The sequence below is a fragment of the Triticum dicoccoides genome, chromosome 5B (genome assembly GCF_002162155.2).
Source record: "Triticum dicoccoides isolate Atlit2015 ecotype Zavitan chromosome 5B, WEW_v2.0, whole genome shotgun sequence".
Classification (NCBI taxonomy): Eukaryota; Viridiplantae; Streptophyta; class Magnoliopsida; order Poales; family Poaceae; genus Triticum; species Triticum dicoccoides.
This window is the reverse complement of record NC_041389.1, coordinates 392,223,927-392,241,449: the sequence shown is the minus strand read 5'-3', so window position 1 is coordinate 392,241,449 and position 17,523 is coordinate 392,223,927. Positions and strand designations below refer to the sequence as shown.

General features: G+C 47.4%; 3 protein-coding genes across 4 annotated transcripts; 1 reads left to right on the top strand and 2 right to left on the bottom strand.

The window, feature by feature from the left end:
* The first annotated feature begins 4,411 nt into the window (after window positions 1-4,411).
* Window positions 4,412-7,321, top strand: LOC119309367 (dihydrolipoyllysine-residue acetyltransferase component 4 of pyruvate dehydrogenase complex, chloroplastic-like). The gene is made up of 6 exons (XM_037585383.1): window positions 4,412-5,484; window positions 5,597-5,788; window positions 5,888-5,975; window positions 6,053-6,123; window positions 6,236-6,319; window positions 6,993-7,321. The coding sequence occupies exons 1-6, from the start codon at window positions 4,633-4,635 to the stop codon at window positions 7,095-7,097; spliced, it is 1,392 nt and encodes a 463-aa protein (XP_037441280.1). The 5' UTR covers window positions 4,412-4,632; the 3' UTR covers window positions 7,098-7,321.
* An 80-nt stretch (window positions 7,322-7,401) lies between these two features.
* Window positions 7,402-8,697, bottom strand: LOC119309368 (heavy metal-associated isoprenylated plant protein 25). Of its 2 annotated transcripts, none has more exons than XM_037585385.1 (3): window positions 8,021-8,697; window positions 7,847-7,928; window positions 7,402-7,762 (listed from the first exon to the last, which is right to left on the bottom strand). In XM_037585385.1, the coding sequence occupies exons 1-3, from the start codon at window positions 8,030-8,032 to the stop codon at window positions 7,575-7,577; spliced, it is 282 nt and encodes a 93-aa protein (XP_037441282.1). In that variant the 5' UTR covers window positions 8,033-8,697; the 3' UTR covers window positions 7,402-7,574. The 2 variants fall into 2 exon arrangements, with proteins under 2 accessions (XP_037441282.1, XP_037441281.1); XM_037585384.1 differs by having other exon boundaries at window positions 7,847-7,931; window positions 8,021-8,367.
* A 99-nt stretch (window positions 8,698-8,796) lies between these two features.
* LOC119309369 lies at window positions 8,797-13,044 on the bottom strand. The gene is made up of 7 exons (XM_037585386.1): window positions 12,549-13,044; window positions 11,768-11,826; window positions 11,567-11,695; window positions 10,814-11,450; window positions 10,376-10,767; window positions 10,069-10,285; window positions 8,797-9,943 (listed from the first exon to the last, which is right to left on the bottom strand). Exons 1-7 carry the CDS (start codon window positions 12,922-12,924, stop codon window positions 9,237-9,239), a joined length of 2,517 nt encoding a protein of 838 aa, XP_037441283.1. The 5' UTR covers window positions 12,925-13,044; the 3' UTR covers window positions 8,797-9,236.
* Between the last annotated feature and the right edge of the window lie 4,479 nt (window positions 13,045-17,523).

Genomic DNA, 17,523 nt, shown 5'->3' with positions numbered 1-17,523 from the left:
GGAGGGGAGCATATCAGTCCATAAGGGGTGGTGCGCCCCCCCAAGGAAGGAGGCCGAATAGGATTAGGAGGAGGGGGTGGCGCCTCCCTCTTTCCTTCTCCCCCTTCTGGTAAAAGGAAAGTGGGAGGCCGAATCCTACTAGGAGCCCAAGTAGGACTCCTCCTACTTGGGGTGCGCCTAGGGATGCCTCCCTCCCCCTCACTCCTTTATATACATGGGGAGGGGGAGCCTAGAACACACATCAACTATTCCTAGCCGTGTGCGGCGCCCCCTCCACAGTTTATGCCTCCGGTCATATTCACATAGTGCTTAGGCGAAGCCTTGCGTGGATCACTTCACCATCACCGTCACCATGCCATCGTGCTGACGCAACTCTCCCTTGATACTTTGCTGGATCAAGAGTTCGAGGGACATCGTCGAGCTGAACGTGTGTAGAACTCGGAGGTGACGTACGTTCGGTACTTGATCGGTCGGAACGAGAAGTTGTTCGACTACATCAACCGCGTTAACAAGCGCTTCCGCTTTCGGTCTATGAGAGTACGTGGACACACTCCCCCCTCTCGTTGCTATGCATCTCCTAGATAGATCTTGCATGTGCGTAGGAAATTTTTGAAATTCCATGCTACATTTCCCAACATCATGTACTTTCTTGGCCTATCGTGTGTCTTCTGGTCCAGAAAAATCACCGAAAAGTTTCGCTCCGTCTGGACTCCATTTGGTATTGATTTCCTGCGAAGTGAAAAACAAGCAAAAAAACAGCAACTAGCACTTGGCACTATGTCAATAGGTTAGTCCCAAAAAATGATATAAAGTTGCTATAAAATGATTGTAAAAACATTCAAAAATGATAATATAACAGCATGGCACAATCAAAAACTATAGATACGTTGGAGAGTGTATCAATAGTAGGTTGCGTGAAGTATGTTCCAACTAGTGAGACTCCATCGTTGGAGACTCCAAAACACAAATACGTTTCCACCGCCGCAGGTCTCTGACCTCGTGAGATCCCATCTGGAGGCCTTTTCCGGTACTCTGTCGGAGGGGGATTTGATCATGGAGGGCTTCTACATCAATCCTATTGCCCTTCCCATGAAGCGTGAGTAGTTTACCTCCGACCTACCGGTGCATAGCTAGTAGCTAGATGGCTTCTTCTCTCTCTTTGATTCTCAATACCATGTTCTCCTCGATGTTTTTCGAGATCTATCCGATGTAATCTTCTTTCGCGGTGTGTTTGTCGAGATCCGATGAGTTGTGGATTTATGATCAGATTATCTATGAATATTATTTGAATCTTCTCGGAATTCTTATATGCATGATTTCATATCTTTGTATTTCTCTTAGAATTATCGGTTTGGTTTGGCCAACTAGATTGGTATTTCTTGCAATGGGAGAGGTACTTAGTTTTGGGTTCAATCTTGTGATGTCCTCACCCAGTGACAAAGTAGGGGTAGCGAGGCACGTATTGTATGGTTGCCATCGAGGATAAAAAGATGGAGTTTTCATCATATTGCTTGAGTTTATCCCTCTACATTATGTCATCTTACTTAAAGCGTTACTCTGTTCTTTATGAACTTAATACTCTAGATGCATGTTGGATAGCGGTCGATGTGTGGAGTAATAGTAGTAGATGCAGAATCGTTTCGGTCTACTTGACATGGACGTGATGCCTATATGCATAATCATTGCCTTGGATATCATCATAACTTTGCGCTTTTCTATTAATTGTTCGACAGTAATTTGTTCACCCACCATATTATTTACCTTCATGAGAGAAGCCTCTAGTGAAACCTATTGTCCCGGGTCTATTTTCCATCATATTTGCTTTTTGATCTACTATTTTGCAATCTTTTATTTTCAGATCTATAAACCAAAAAACCCCAAAATACTTAGTTACCTTTTAGTTTTATCTATCTTTATCATATCTCACCTTTTGCAATTGACCATGAAGGGATTGACAACCCCTTTATCGCGTTGGGTGCAAGTGTTTGATTGTTTGTGCAGGTGCATAGACTGGGGATTTGCTTGTACCTCCTACTGGATTGATACATTGGTTCTCTAACTGAGGGAAATACTTATCTCTACTTTGCTGCATCACCCTTTTCTCTTCAAGGGAAAAACCAACACAAGCTCAAGAAGTAGCACTAATCTCTCTCCCACCTTCATGCGTCGTCGTCGCCCCAATATCCTCAACGCTCCTCCCTTCCCTCTTGCAACAAGGTCACGTGTGACGCCTCCATCGCTACAACACGGCCATGCTGCTGCAGTGAGTGGGGCCCAAGTCCACGAGGTCACCGGTCAGCTGCCATGACATGCAAGTTCATGGGTGGGTGGTGGCGAGGAGTGTTGTGAGCTCACACGACCAAGACGATGTCGTGCTACGGCCGGTGGGGACATGTGTTGCGACCGCATGCCACAAACCCCAACTAGCAATCTTGCAACCTTCCATTTGAGAAGTTACGACCCCCAACCGAATATGTTGTGTTCAGCCGACTAACCACTAGCAACAGGAGCTACGCCCGACGATGGTAGGAGGTGCAAGCAGAGCGAGCCTTGCTATTGATGAGCATGCCACCAGCGAGGTGCTGGTGCTGTGAACAACGCCACCCGATGCTTGCAAGCGAGCGAGGGGCGCCTCGATGAGGGAGGAGAGAACAAGCCTACACTGGCGCTGAGGAAGTAGTCGCTACAATTTCTTTTCCACATGCAATTAGATGGCCACCAACAAGGCAATCGGACGGTGTGTGTGGTGACAGATCGATCGCTCGAATAGGTCGACCCAATGTAGAACGCCCTCCTATTTAAGGGAAACGCTTTTCATTGCCCGATTGATCTCACAAGATTGTAAGTCGCGTTTAGCGATCGACACGTGTCCTAGGCCCCACCCGCCGCTTATCCATCGGCCTTATCCCAGGCAGCAACGCACAACCACACAATTTCCTGCTCACGTCTTCGTCTTCCTCGCTCGCTTTCTCCCCTCTTGCATATCGCCTATCTCTCTCTCTCTCTCTCTCTCTCTCTCTCTCTCTCTCTCTCTCTCTCTCCTTTCCCGTTCCCTGATCTAGATCGAGGCCAACAACGGCAAATCGACGGCCACCGCTACCGCAAGCTTTCTGCTCCCCTCCGCTGCTTCTCCGGCCCGCCACTTCAAAGCAAAGGACGGCCACCGTTCGCCAGAATTGCTGTAGTGGAGTGCTGCAACGAGAGTCAATGTCGGTCCTTATTTCTACACAGGCAACGACGGTCACCAGAGGTATTGCAACTTGGGGCCGCCATGCTGTCGTCGATGACGCAGATGCTGCAAGGCAACCATTGAGGCTGCAGCGGAGGTCACGTCCGCGCACTGGTGCCGGTGACTCCTGGTGCAACGTTGGCGGCCGGCTCTTGGAGCTGCGATGTAGCTCCCGGCGCTGCAATGGAGCACTTGTCAGCGGCTCTCGAAGCGGCGCTGCAGCTCCTGGCACTGCAACGAAGCACTCGCCGATGGCTCTGGGCGCTGCCATTCCATGGAGCGCTTGCCAGCTGCTCTCCGAGCTGCGATGCAGCTCCCGGCGCTGCAATGGAGCACTCGTCAGCGGCTCTCGGAGCTGCGATGCAACTCTTGGCGGCGCTACGGAGCACTCCCGACGGCTCCCGACGCTGCCATGCCATGGAGAGCTTGCCATCGGCTATCGAAGCTATAATGCAGCTCCCGACGCTGCAACGGAGCGCTCGCCGGTGGCTCCCATCGCTGCAATGGAGTGCTCGCTGGTGGCTCTCGAAGCTGCAATGCAGTGCTCGTTGTTGCGATGGAGATGCTCGTCGGCGGTGCCCTGGTGCTGCGATGAAGTGCCAGGCAACGGTTTTCATGGTGTTGTGATGCAGCGCCTTGCCGCCGCCGGCGGCGAGCGGCGGCGGCCCGTTGCAACACAAGGGGATGGGATGCATGTTTCTCTGCAGCATCACTGGCGAGCGACGACGACCAGCGAAAAATGTGGTCTATTTTAGGTCAAGCAGTGGCCAGCTGCGGATGTTGAGGGGGATGAATCCACTGCGGGAGTGCGATGCGGAATTCGGCGAGGCCCAACGCGACGTTTGTGATGGGGCGCATCTAACGGTCATGGAGGCGACTTACATTTTCCTCAAATCAACCGGTTTACGCCTTAGCACTCGCCACTATTTGATGCCGAAATCGAGGCCCCCAAACCTAGACGACCATGCCCGATCAAAAAAAGTTCTATCTGCCAATTCTCAAAAAAAAAAGTTCTATCTGCCACGGTCCCCGTTTTGACCGGGAGATCATGATCTGACGGCACTAGGAGAGCCCACGTATTGCGGGAAGGGGTGCCACTTGTCCGAGTCTTGACCGCGAGATCACGACCGGACGGCATCTAGAGAGCCCACGTATTACGGAACTAACTGGCAGAGTCGCACCGTCTGGTTGGTTGGCGGTTGCCTTCACCGAATGACTACACCTCCTCTCCCCTCACGCCACCGCCGCCGCCGCCGCGCTCGCTCGCCGGATTCCGCCGCAATTTCTTTCCGGCCCGAGCCCACCTCGCCCCGTTCCACAGGCTAGCTGCTGCGGCAAGCTCCTTCTTATTCCAAAATTTGCCACGACGAGCTGACATCGGCGAGTGACCCCACCCGCGGGCCATGGCGTCGCTGGCTTCTCTCTCCATCTACACCGTGCCGGGGCGCGCAGGCCGTGCCGAGTCCGTTCACACCCCTCGCCGGCGGCGTATGGCGGTGGTGCGGGCGAAGGTGCGCGAGATCTTCATGCCTGCGCTGAGCTCGACGATGACGGAGGGCAAGATCGTCTCCTGGACGACCGCCGAGGGAGACCGCGTCTCCAAGGGCGACCCCGTGGTGGTCGTCGAGTCCGACAAGGCAGACATGGATGTGGAGACCTTCCACGACGGCATCATCGCCGCCGTCCTCGTCCCGGCCGGTGGGACCGCCCTCGTCGGCGCCCCCATCGCCCTCCTCGCCGAGTCCGAGGAGGATGTCGCCCTCGCGCAGGCGCGTGCCCAGGCCCTATCCAAGGCCCAGGGCGAAGAAACCCCTCCTCCCCATGCTGCCGCCACGGCTCCACCTACCGTGGCCCCTGCTCTGGCACCAGTGGCCGCACCGACGAATGGCATCGCTACGCCTCATGCCAAGAAGCTCGCGAAGCAGCACAGAGTGGACATCTCCAATGTTATCGGCACCGGGCTAAACGGCCGCATCACGGCGGCTGACGTTGAGGCTGCCGCTGGGATCCAGCCAAAGCCAAAGGCCGCTCCACCTCCACCCCCTGCAGCTCGCTCTGCACCTCCGGCAGGCACACCATTAGTAGCTGCAGTCAGACAACCAGCAGTGCTTCCTCCGGTGCCTGGTGCGACTGCGGTGCCATTCACATCGATGCAATCGGCGGTGAGCAGGAACATGGTGGAGAGCTTGTCAGTGCCAACGTTCCGAGTTGGGTATGCCATCAAGACCGATAAGCTCGATGCACTCTATGAGAAGGTATCGTTGCGATGAACCTTCGACAAAATATTGAATTGCATAGCTAGATTCTTGAGATACTGCTCAGGTTTTCATGTGTGTAGTGACAGTTTGATTAAAATGGATTGTGCAGGTTAAGTTGAAAGGGGTTACAAAAACATTGTTGCTGGTGAGAGCAGCAGGCATGGCACTCGCTCAGCACCCAGTTGTGAATGCCAGCTGCAGGGATGGAAAGAGCTTCAGTTACAACAGTAGTATCAACATCGCGGTGGCGGTTGCCATCGAGGGTGGCCTTCTTACGCCTGTGTTGGAGGATGTTGATAAGGTACATGCTTATTGCGATAGCTGTCTTTTCTATTAAGAAATGCAACATTTAGCATGTCGGTAAATCAATTAAAAGCCTCAAAAAATGAAAACATTGCAGTCAGATATATATCTGCTCGCGCAAAAATGGAGAGCACTGCTCAAAAAGACGCGCATGAAGCAGCTCCAACCAAATGAATACAGCTCTGGTAAGGAACTTGTGTCTTATTTTGACATTTAGTTTTTCACTGGAACTGTGCTTACATGGAGATCGGCTGATGTATAGGGACGTTTTCACTGTCCAACCTTGGTATGTTTGGGGTAGATAGATTTGATGCAATCCTTCCACCTGGTCAGGTGAGTTATTTTCCTGATCTCTGCTTGGTCAGTATGAATTGCAGATAAATTGCATCTGTGCGACATAAGAACTAACAACTAAGAACCACTATATATAAATTGCTCGATCCAGGGGGCTATCATGGCTGTTGGAGCATCGAGACCTACTGTTATAGCTGACAAGGATGGTTTCTTCAGTATCAAGAACGAAATGCTGGTTAGTTTGCTTTTCAGTTTTTAATTTGGATATATCAAAGCTGACTGGTTAGTACTAAAAATGCATGCATTCAACAGATATTAATGCGTGCGAACCCCTAGTGTATGTTGCTGAAATACATTATCATATATAATATGCAGGCATGATAAGCATGTAAACTTGGTTGGTTATGTATGAGGTCTGTAGTGACATAAGAGTAATTTATGCTTCATGCCACAGCTAAATGTGGCTGCAGGATGTTCTGTTTACCTGAGCTGGTTTCTAACTGGTAAAGTTTTGTTTGCTTCTATAACTGCAAGCGCGTTTTGGTTTGGGACATCATTAGTTTTCTTTTAACATACTCCCGTCCCATAATACTCATATATTGGATGTAGTAACATCTTATATTATGGGACGGAGGGAGTATATGATATCATATATCACTAAATGTGCTTTGTGGCAGTTATCAAGAAATACTGCTTGCCTCCCGATTCTTTCCAGACTGTACATTCTAGGTGCTAACCTACAAATGACGTGTTTATTATGATTTTTTCCTAAGATCGTACTTCATGGTATTATACATGCGGCTTTTAGACCTCTAAACCTTCACTTGCAACACCACATTTATAGAATTAACAAAATCCTATTAAAATGCAGCTCAGGACCCTAACTAAGTTGCTCATAACCTTTTCAGGTCAATGTTACTGCTGATCACAGGATTATATATGGCGCTGATTTGGCAGCATTTCTGCAAACATTTGCAAAGATTGTCGAGGACCCTGAGAGCTTAACACTGTAGAAGAGAAGTTCCTCGGAAGTGTGCCCATGATTTATCTGGTTCCAATTGGAACATGATAGGAATAATGTTATGGAGAATTCGCGAAGGCGTTGAAAATGTAGAATAGCCACAGATAATTCTGTATACTCATCTTTTTTGGATGTAGATGCCCTGATTCAGCAAGCCATGAATAATTCTACTCTTTGGGGTGTTAATAATAATGCAAAAGATCTTTACATTCAGAATAGTGCCAACCGAAAAAAAAGATTGCTTGTGGCTTGGATGATGCTGGTTAGCAAGAAGTCAAGGTTAAGCAGGCCGTCAGTGGTGAAATAACTAAGTGGTGAACTTCACTCAAACAGGTCATGAGGAGTACAGATCAAAATGATGACTTTATAAGCTCGCACACAAGAAGGGGTAAATCCTCTGAAAAGTTTCAAGTACAGAAGCTAACTGGAGCAGCATCCGAGTGCTGGCACAAGCCATACAAGGTGGGTTTCAGGGCATCTGCCCGCCGCCGGCGCCCTGCTCGTCGCCGCCCCCTGGCCCTGTGGCCTCCCTGAGCTCCAGTATCTCGACGCGCCGGTTGGTCCGCTTCCTGATCTTGATGGCCACGTCCTGCGGGCTGAAGGCGCCCCAGACGCTCACCCGGCCGTGCTTCCGGTCAATCAGGTGGCTCTCCAGCTCTGCCAATTTTGGTTCAGACAACACAGAGCAACACACGCAGCAACTTTGAGAGGTCTGTGGAAAGAGGAGGACGTACTACGTACCTTGCATCTGGAGCAGCGCCCTCCTGATCTTCTGGTAGCACCCGTTGCAGTCTATGCTCATCCTCAGGGTCATGCAGTAGAACTGCTGCAGATCACAGGAGACACAGAGTAAGAGAGGTGCACCACATCACTGCTTGCTGCTGCTGCCTCCCCAAGAAGTTCATATGCACATACCCTGTAGTCCATGAAGACGACGAGGCTGCTCTTCCTCGGCGGCGGTGGCGGCGACTGACCGGAGAAAGCTTCGGGTTCCGGGGAACCAAAGTTGCGAGGAAAGCAAGGAACCTTAGGTGCAGAAAGTGGGGAATTAGCGCTGCTTAAGAGCCTCTTTTTATGGCCACTCGCTTCTTCGTTTCCTCGTGGGCGGGCTCGACGTGCGCTGTCAGAATCCGATTCTGCTTCCCAGATTGTTCCTTTGCTATCTGTTCTTCAGATCTTTATCAGTTGCTGGTAGGACCTGCAAACATGCTCTCGGGATCTATTTTATAAGTTTGGAGAGGCAAAAAGTTCTGCATACGAGATACCTGTAGCCTGTAGGCTTGTGGAAGATAATATTCCTTCAGGCTCTACCTTGCACTACTTGACAGTTCACCTTTACGCCTCAGACCCGTCCCAGAGGTTAAAAAAGAGATGAAAATCTGGAGAAATCATGGTGAAAAGACGAGGGAAGATGACGGGTAGATTTGTCAGCGAGAACAACCTAGGGAAAGGTTATGGAAAATCTGTGTGAACATATCCGAGCTTTTTTCTAGTTCTCCATGGCATTAATCTTGACTCTTCCAGCCTTGTGTGAGCTGAGAATCCGAGTTCATCTTTACAAACGGAAACGAGGATCATCATGCGCTGATGATGGTGGAAAGTTGCAGGCCACCGATTATCTAGCCGGCGAGTTTGACCCTGCCTTTCACTAGGAGATTATACAGTGAGAAAAGCAGCGACCCAGTGAAGTGACACTAGGATTTGGTGTCCAGACAGTGAGAACTGCTCCCAACCCGCAGCATGTTTGGGCAGGATCAGATTCCTGGGCCAGTTTGGGGGGCTGAACCACCAAGCCAACAACCTGCCTGGCTTTCTCCTTTGAATGCATGATGATACACTGCTTGGTGTATTCCAGGAAGATAGAAAAAAAAAGGAATTTCTGACAAGTAGACAGACACCAAACATGAGGAGCAAAACAGACAACGAATGTCTCCTTTTATTTGAAGTTCAGAAAGCACAGACAACGAACGTCTCCTTTTATTTGAAGTTCAGAAAGCACAGACAACTCTCAGTCTAGAATGGTAATAAAGATCGAGCACACCCCGATAGGCGAATGCGCGAAATGTTTGAGAAGACGGCGGTTGATGAATGGAAAGTTGAGGCCAGACTTCATCATATCCTGCCACCAGCTTCAGTCATCCATGGTCAGGTCGATCACCTCCGTTTCGTCCACGGCGACGACAGGAGCCTCGCCATTGGTCACGCACATCTCTTCCATGGGCACTGGATTCACCGGCGCAGCGCCTCCACTGGAGGCAGAGCCACTGGTGCTTCCCTGGCTGCTGCCCTCCGAAGACCCCATTTTCTTTGCGCCAGAAGATTTTCTAGCCTTGCCCTTGCGTTCAGCGCCATTCAGGTCGTCAAAGTTTGTAGTATCAGCTGAGCTGCCGCCGTGGGACATGCAATCTCCCTCCGCCGCGGCTGGTTTTGCAGCTTCATCAGCAAGACCCTTGATCTTTTTGGCCTGGTCCTCCAGCCTTTTTTCCTCGAAAGAGTAGCCCTGAGCCAGGAACCTCTTCAGTGGAGGAGCAGAGTTTGCAGGTTCATCGTCACCTTCCTCCAGAGGCTGCACCAGTCCTGCGGTTGGCGCGGCCAGCTCTGCGGCTGCAGCGACCGCCGTCTGGCTAGACTGCTCACCCATCTTCTGAGCCTTCTGTTTCGAAGAGCTCTCACCACCCTTCTTCATTGCAGATTGCTGGACGCCCTGCTGCTTCTTCAGGTCAAGGGTTATCTTGGCTGCAACATCCTTTCTTGCATCTAGAGGCATCCATTGCTCCTCATGCCACTCAAATGACTTTCGCAGACACTCCACTCGGAGCTTCACAAGTCTCCCCTCCCCTGGAAATTTTGGCAAACATGCAATGCATCAGGAAGAGCTCCAGTCCAGTGTTCTAAGTACCAACCGAATATATACTTCTATTAACTGCTAGCTAGGTGATGGAGAGAGTAGGCAGGCAGTTCACCTTGGAGATAAACTTGGACGTGGCCAGCAGTCTCCTGCTGCAGCACGATCCCCTCCCACCATCCGCCATTCAGCCGCGCATCGACGATGACCCCAACAGCCACTGGAGACTCGATCTTCCTATAGTGTCTTGGGAGGTGTGGGCGAAGCATGGGCCTTTTAGTAAGGCGTATGCCCAAGTGGTCAGGTTCCGCAATTCTTGCAACATTGAGCCATTCCTGCAAAACAAGAAAACTCATGTTGAGTACATACATCATCATCATCATCAACACATGCGGGATACCAAAGAAAGAAGAGGAAGGGCCAACCTTGAGTTGTCCCCTGCCCTTGGAATTTAGAAGGTCTTGATACCGCACCCTGACCTTGTTATCTTTCTCCCTCCTACTGACTACCACACATTTGAACCAACAACCCCTGACGCTGCTATCTTGGCACAGGGCTTCAAGACGGCAGCCGGGCTGGAATATCTTCTCAGGGTTCACCATGGTCGACGCATCATTGGCTGCTGCATTACACGTACCAGTACCAGTACCACTTGGGGGCGGCTGATTATGCGCGGTGGTCTGACAGTTCACCACGCTACAGGGAACGACACTGCATTCGATGGTCTGGCCATTGGTGGCGCTGTGTGGAGTTGCGCTGCATGGAGGGGGCATCTCCTTCTGCTTCTCCATGGTTTTGTTGTCACTGGTAACAGTGCATGGAGGGGGCTTCTGCTTCTCCATGGTTTTGTCACTGATCAGAGCTGGAACTGGAAGGAGTTGTGCTGCATGCAGGGGGCTTCTGCTTCTCCATGGTTTTGTCACCGATAACAGCGCTGGAAGGAGTTGGGCTGCATGGAGGGGGCTTCTGATTCTGCTTATGCATGGTTTTGTCACTGGTAACAGCGCTGGAAGAACCAGCATGGTTCTCGGCGGCCAGACCAGTAGTGGCAGCTTTGCCTTTGTTATCAGGTGGCTTGCCCTGCACCACCGCCGACGAGGGTGCGGCAACAATTGCCTTTACTATCTCCTGATTTTCATATCCTTGTAGCTGCGTGATGTCAAAGGGCCCGAAAGTGTCACCATCGATCCACCGATGGCATACATAGGGCTGCAAGCTACTGCACCCTCCACTTATTTTCTTGAACATCTCGAAGTGTTGTGGATTCAGGACCGCGGCCACCCCCTCCACAAATTCAACCCTCAGATCTTGCAGCCCGTATCCAAAGAAGACCTCCCTGCAATAAAGATCTGGGGGCAATGCAACACCGTGCTCACCGTCGGGTCCCTCAAACCATCGCACCAGCACCATGTTCTTGGCACCGCCATCTTCGTACATGTCTTCCACATAGGCAACATGGTTCTCTCTCCCTCCACTCTTGATGAACACAAAATCATGAACCTACAAAGACATATAGTGCGCGACACAATTAATAATAGATGTAAACCAAGATATTTAGATCCGTCTGTATGTGAAAACAAATCAAGAAAACAAGGGGACCGTCGATGAACACGTACCGAAATTCTCATTCCCTCTCGGCAAAAGGATTTGTAGTGCTTGCGACATTGATCAAGATTGGGCAATTTGCATATCCATGTGAACCCTTCTTTATTTTCCCCGGCAGCAGAGAGTGTTGAGGAGGTATCCTGGATGAACAACAGACATTCATTTCGTTGGGAGGAAGCATTTCTCAGGAAGACGCTTGAGATCGTATGTACCTTAGATGCACCATCATGGTGGTCGGGACAAGTCAATCCAAAGGCTCCATATGGGGGATCTACAGACGACAACAATGGAAGGCAAGTTAGGTGATTTCTATCAACATCATATTGGCCTCACAAGACCAACACAAGAGGAAACACATAAGTTAACCAAACACTAATCTAAAAAAAATAAACCAAACACAAAAGGAAATAAAAGCATAAACCAGAACTAGCAAATTAACAAACACATACATCATGAATTAAACAAGCCAAGATAGAACACATATAGGGAGATGCATGAGAAAAGGAGTAGATCTAGAAGATTAGACAAAAGATATCTAACAATAAATTACTTGTCGTCTTGACAAAAAGGAGTAGATCTATTAGATTAGACAAAAGATATCCCAAAGTATTGCTAATAAAGGAAGGGGATAGAAGGAGGGCACTACAAGATGGTCATGGATATCATCCCCTTGTACCGAATCTTTGGCACCGAACAAAAACGTGACGAAACATGAGTAGAAACTGATCTGGCTGGACATAGGAGCAGCGTGTGTATTAACGCCAAAAAGCTCCTAAACATTCAGATCCAAACATTAGAAACACAAGAAAAAAGAAGATTGGATCTTGTGTTCGAGATGTAAACCCCTACTAAACACTGACCAAACATTCATATCGGTCGTTAGAGATGCATGGTGAAAATTCTAGCGGCCTGATCCGTTAGCTTAATCATGTATGGTGCAAAAACCACCAAAAAAATTCACCACTAGGGCATGAAAAAAGGAGCACTTAGTACCTGCGACGAGCGAGGTGAGCCAGGCCATGACCTCCTTCCTGGACTTCCACCTGATCTGGGTGATCTCCAACGCCAGCGTCGCCACCCTAGCAGACACCGACCCAGACTCGAGCACCGTCTGGAGGGATTGCAGGAACTGCAAGTCCGCCGAGTACACTATGTTCCCAGGTCCCCAGTACTTACCCACCACCGCCAGATCCCTCTCGCTCTTGCCGCCGTCCTGGGGCGACGCGCAGAGGAGGAAGTAGCACACCTTGCGCTCCTCGCCGTCGCCGTCCCCCAGCACGATCTCCTCCTCCCACCCGACCCACTCCCTCACTGCCATCTTAGCATTACCCTCGTCTACCACAGCAGCCGGATAGCGCGAGCTACTCATGGCCTTCTCACCTGGCCGATGGTGGACGATAGCGAAACGGGGAAGCGGCGGAGGGCGGAGGGTGCTTCAAACGGGTGGGGGCCAGGGACAGGGGGCTCGTTAGGGACTACTATTTCTGGATCGAATTGTTGTTCCTGTGAACACACTGTTCGAGAGATGGGGTCTTGGGGGATTTTATAGGAGGAAATGCGAGTGGTTTTTCACGGAGAGTGTCCTCGAGTTATGAGGATTTCCATTTCGAGTGAAGCTTGCCGAGAGCTAGGAAGTGGCAGTTTAGTCCTCCCTCAAAAAAATGTGGTAGTTTGGGCCTCATTCTATTGGGTAGTTCTGGCCAAGGGCTCCGAACGTTTTGCATCCATGGTGGAAATGGTGAGCATGCTATGTGATAGGGGGGGGGGACAGGGCACTGATACATCGACCGAAGGTGTAGTGTATTCTAGAGTACCAAGAGAGGACAAAATGCTTATAAAAAGTAATGCAAGGAGCGAAATAAATTTATATATGAAGGACCATAGTGTAAAACATGTGGATGACAATGATACATCTCCATCTAATCTGTAATTTTTGATTGTTTCATGCCAATATTATACAACTTTCACATACTTTTGGCAGCATTTTATATGATTTGTTGGACTAACATATTGATCCAGTGCCCAGTGCCAGTTCCTGTTTGTTGCATGTTTTTTGTTTCGCAGAATATCCATATAAAACGAAGTTTAAACACAATAAAAATTTATGGAGAATTATTTTGGAATATACGTGATTTTTGAGAGGTGGAATCAACACAAAAGGAGGCCCGCAACCCCTACAAGACACCAGGGCGCGGCCCAGGCCCTGGTGCGTGGTGGTGGGTGGTGGCCATCTCGTAAGGTGGTTGCTGCCCTTCTTCGGGCGCAAGGAAGCTTATATCCAGAAAAAGTTCGTGTTAAAATTTTAGCGCAATTGGAGTTACGAATCTCTGGATATTTAAGAAACGATGAAAGGTTAGATCTGACGAACGCGAAACAGGAGATAACAGAGAGATAAATCCAATCTCAAAGGGGCTCTCGCCCCTCCACCGTCATGGAGGCCATGGACCTGAGGAGAAACCCTCCTCCCATCTAGGGGGGAGGTGAAGAAAGAATAAGAAGGAGGGGGCTCTCTCCCCCTCTCTCCCGGTGGCGCCGGAGTGCCGCTGACGCTAGGACCGTGATGACGATCTACATCAACAATCTTGCTACCGTCAGCACCAACTTTCTCCACCTCTATGAGCGGTGTAACATCTCTATTCCCGCTGCAATTCTCTACTTAAACATGGTGCTCAACACTATATATTATTATCCAATGATATGTGATTATACCTATGATGTTTGAGTAGATTTGTTTTGTCCTATGAGTTGATTGATGATCATGATTGGTATGAGTTGTATATTTTATTTTGGTGCTGCCCTATGTTGCCCTCCGTGTCGCGCAAACATGAAGGTTCCCCGCTATAGGGTGTTGCAATACGTTCATGATTCGCTTATGGTGGGTGGCGTGAGTGACAGAAGCACAGATCCGAGTAAGGGGGTTGTTGCGTATGGGATAAAGAGGACTTGATACTTAATGCTATGGTTGGGTTTTACCTTAATGATCTTTGATAGTTGCGATGCTTGCTAGAGTTTCAATCATAAGTGCATATGATCTAAGTACGGAAAGTATGTTAGCTCATGTCTCTCCCTCATATAAAATTGCAATAATGATCACCAGTCTAGTTATCGATCACCTAGGGACAAATGACCTTCTTGTATTACAAAAGCTATCTACTAGCTTTATTATCTTGCAATTTATTCATAGTTTTATTCTCACAAAGTACTTATAGTTTTATTCTTATTCTAGGTAAAGCAAGCGTTAACTGTGCGTAGAGTTGTATCGGTGGTCGATAAAACTTGAGGGAATATTTGTTCTACCTTTAACTCCTCGTTGGATTTGACACTCTTATTTATCGAAAAATGTACAAACGATCCCCCTATACTTGTGGTTACCAGACAACATTCTTATTTCTCGGGTCAAACATAAAAAAACATAGGGTGGTCATAGCAAAGTTGTTTTCTATTCACTTAAAGAGGACGAGGGAGGTGTGGCCCCGTGCATGTGCGTAGGATACTTTGGACCAATTTTATTGTAATAAATGCCCTTGTTAATTATTTTCTTATTTTACCTCATACCTTTTAAAGTGGCACGACAACTGTCATAGCCATCTGTGCGTTTACACCCCTTGGTTGCTCTACGGTGTCTCCTCATCTGTTAAGATTGGATACAGCTTTTCCTTTTGTGTCTCCTCATCCGTCCATCCTCCATAGCGTATTGAATTAATTTCTGCCAGGTAATTGCCTTTCTATATCTCGTCCTCTCCCTTCATGCTTCTCCAAAGAAAGAAAATGTAAGCTTTCTTCCACCGATTTTTGTCCATGGGTCCTCTCTACACCTACACCAAGTAATATTGCACCAGATACGTCCATATGATGCATGCAGCTTCCTTTTTTTGCCATCTTCCGCGTGCGCATGCAATGCATGCTATTAATTCCTACGAGTAGTGCATTGTATATGTACTTTCTGCACTTCGTGCTTTGATTTGATTTGATCCAAATCTTCTATACTACTCCTTAATTGGCTTACGATCCGTTTTCGAAATAATCGTCGATCATATGTGCTGTAGGTAGGCAGGATGTTTTGGTACAGAGCGCCCTTTGGGATGGGTCAAACCATAAGATGACCCGCAAAAAAAAGCCATAGGATGATGTGTGGCACGTAAGGAGAGCACCTATGTGCCGCTTACTGCGGCAACCAGTCGGGGCTTCGCACAGGGCGCCCCCCGACTGGGCCGGCCCACACAGGCAGCGAGTGGAGTAAAAATGAAATAAAACACGAAACTTCAGCGAGGAATCAATCTCATGACCGCACACTTGTAGAATGAGCTATCTAACCACTACACCTGATTGATGCTTGTGGTGATATGGCAATGCGAATGCTATAGAACTAGTCACATCACCAGATCCGGTTATTTTTTCTTTTTCCGATCTTTTCTTGTAATTTCTGATTTTTACAATGTTAAGAACGTTTTTTTTCTTACACACACGAGTTTAAAAAAAATTTAGCACCTTTTTGAATATGTAATCAAATCTAAAAAAAGGAACAATTTTGAAGTTGTGCACAAATATTGAAAAACAGGAACATTTTTTAAAATTACGATCAGTTTTGATAAAAAGAGACAAGTTTTTCGAAAATGCAAAAAATGTTTTGAATTTTTGAGAAAAACTAAAAACAGGAACATATTTTGAATTTGTGAACAAATCCTGAAAAAATGAACATTTTGTTAAACTCCAAACAAAAATTCACAATCATGAACAGGCTTTGACAAAATGTGAATATTTTTTGAATTTGTGAACACTTTTCAAAAAGAGGAGCATTTTTTTAATTTGTAAACAAATTCTAAGAACAGGAACATTTTTTAATTTGTGATTTTTTTTCAAAACGGGAACATTTTTTAGAATGATGAACAATTTTTTTAAAGATGTGATTTTTTAAAAGAAAAACGTACCAAACAAAATTTGAAAAACGATGATTTTTTGAAAATTGCAAACAATTTTTGAAACGTGAACAATTTTTGAAACATTCCACAAAAATGTTCTCGAACCTGAAATTTGTTCAAAATTCAGAAAAAATGTCTATGTTTTGAAAAAGTGCGTACATATTTTTTTAATTTCTGAACATTTTCATAGACAAGATCATTTTTTTGCCTATGCGAACAAAAAAATTGAAACTGCAGAAAATGTTTTTGAAAAACATGAAACTTTTTTGAAGTGGCGAACAAATTATGAAATTCTGAAAAAACAAACTAAACCACGAACATTTTCTGAATTTTTTACCAAATATTTGAAAATTGAACATTTTATGAAATTATGAACATCTTCTGAAACAAAGCAAACAAATTTTGCAAGTTTTGAACAAACATTTGAAAACAGGAACATTTTTCCATAGAAATGAACAAAATTTGTAAAATGCAAACATTTTTTTAAAAAGAAAAAGAAATATGAGAAAGAAAAATGAAAAAGAAAAGAAAAGAAAATCGGAGAAAAATGAAACAAAAAAGAAATAAGTAAAGAAAATAAACAGAAAAAGGAAACAAGGAGAGAAAAGGATAAAAGAAACAGAAAAAAAATAAAAACAAAAAGAAAAACAGAAAAGAAAGAAATCCGGTTCAGGAACCTTCTAGATGGTTCCTAAAACCGTAAAAGACCGGCTGGGAACCTCTAGAAGGTTCCCAAAACCGAAACTACCTACAGTGGGAGATGGGCCGGCCCAGCTGATCGCTCCTATATGCGTTCTCTCGACATTTTGACGCAACGAGCGTCCAATAGGAATTTCCGCACATAAGTACCACTATTCGTGACCGACGTCCAGGTTGGCGTTGCGAGCGAGGCCAGTAGGCTGCTATTACCGAAAAGGCTTTCGCCCCGCTTTATAAATAAAGCAACCACCAGGCACAAAGTATCAAGGTAACAACTGAACACACCACACACCAACACAACGCCACCGCAGGCAGGGTCCAACACTCTCTCTCACACACACACACACAAA

What these genes read in the sequence shown, in the direction of transcription:
- LOC119309368 (XM_037585384.1), bottom strand. An exon ending in GGCGCTGCTCCAGATGCAAG is followed by an intron (nt 7,763 to 7,846) that starts GTACGTAGTACG and finishes CAAAATTGGCAG; the next exon opens with AGCTGGAGAGCCACCTGATT.
- LOC119309369 (XM_037585386.1), bottom strand. Translation starts at nt 12,924, where the DNA reads ATGAGTAGCTCGCGCTATCCGGCTGCTGTGGTAGACGAGGGTAATGCT. An exon ending in ACCATGATGGTGCATCTAAG is followed by an intron (nt 11,696 to 11,767) that starts GTACATACGATC and finishes TTGTTCATCCAG; the next exon opens with GATACCTCCTCAACACTCTC. An exon ending in GAGAGGGAATGAGAATTTCG is followed by an intron (nt 11,451 to 11,566) that starts GTACGTGTTCAT and finishes ATGTCTTTGTAG; the next exon opens with GTTCATGATTTTGTGTTCAT.
- LOC119309367 (XM_037585383.1), top strand. Translation starts at nt 4,633, where the DNA reads ATGGCGTCGCTGGCTTCTCTCTCCATCTACACCGTGCCGGGGCGCGCA. An exon ending in TCGATGCACTCTATGAGAAG is followed by an intron (nt 5,485 to 5,596) that starts GTATCGTTGCGA and finishes TGGATTGTGCAG; the next exon opens with GTTAAGTTGAAAGGGGTTAC. An exon ending in GTATCAAGAACGAAATGCTG is followed by an intron (nt 6,320 to 6,992) that starts GTTAGTTTGCTT and finishes TAACCTTTTCAG; the next exon opens with GTCAATGTTACTGCTGATCA.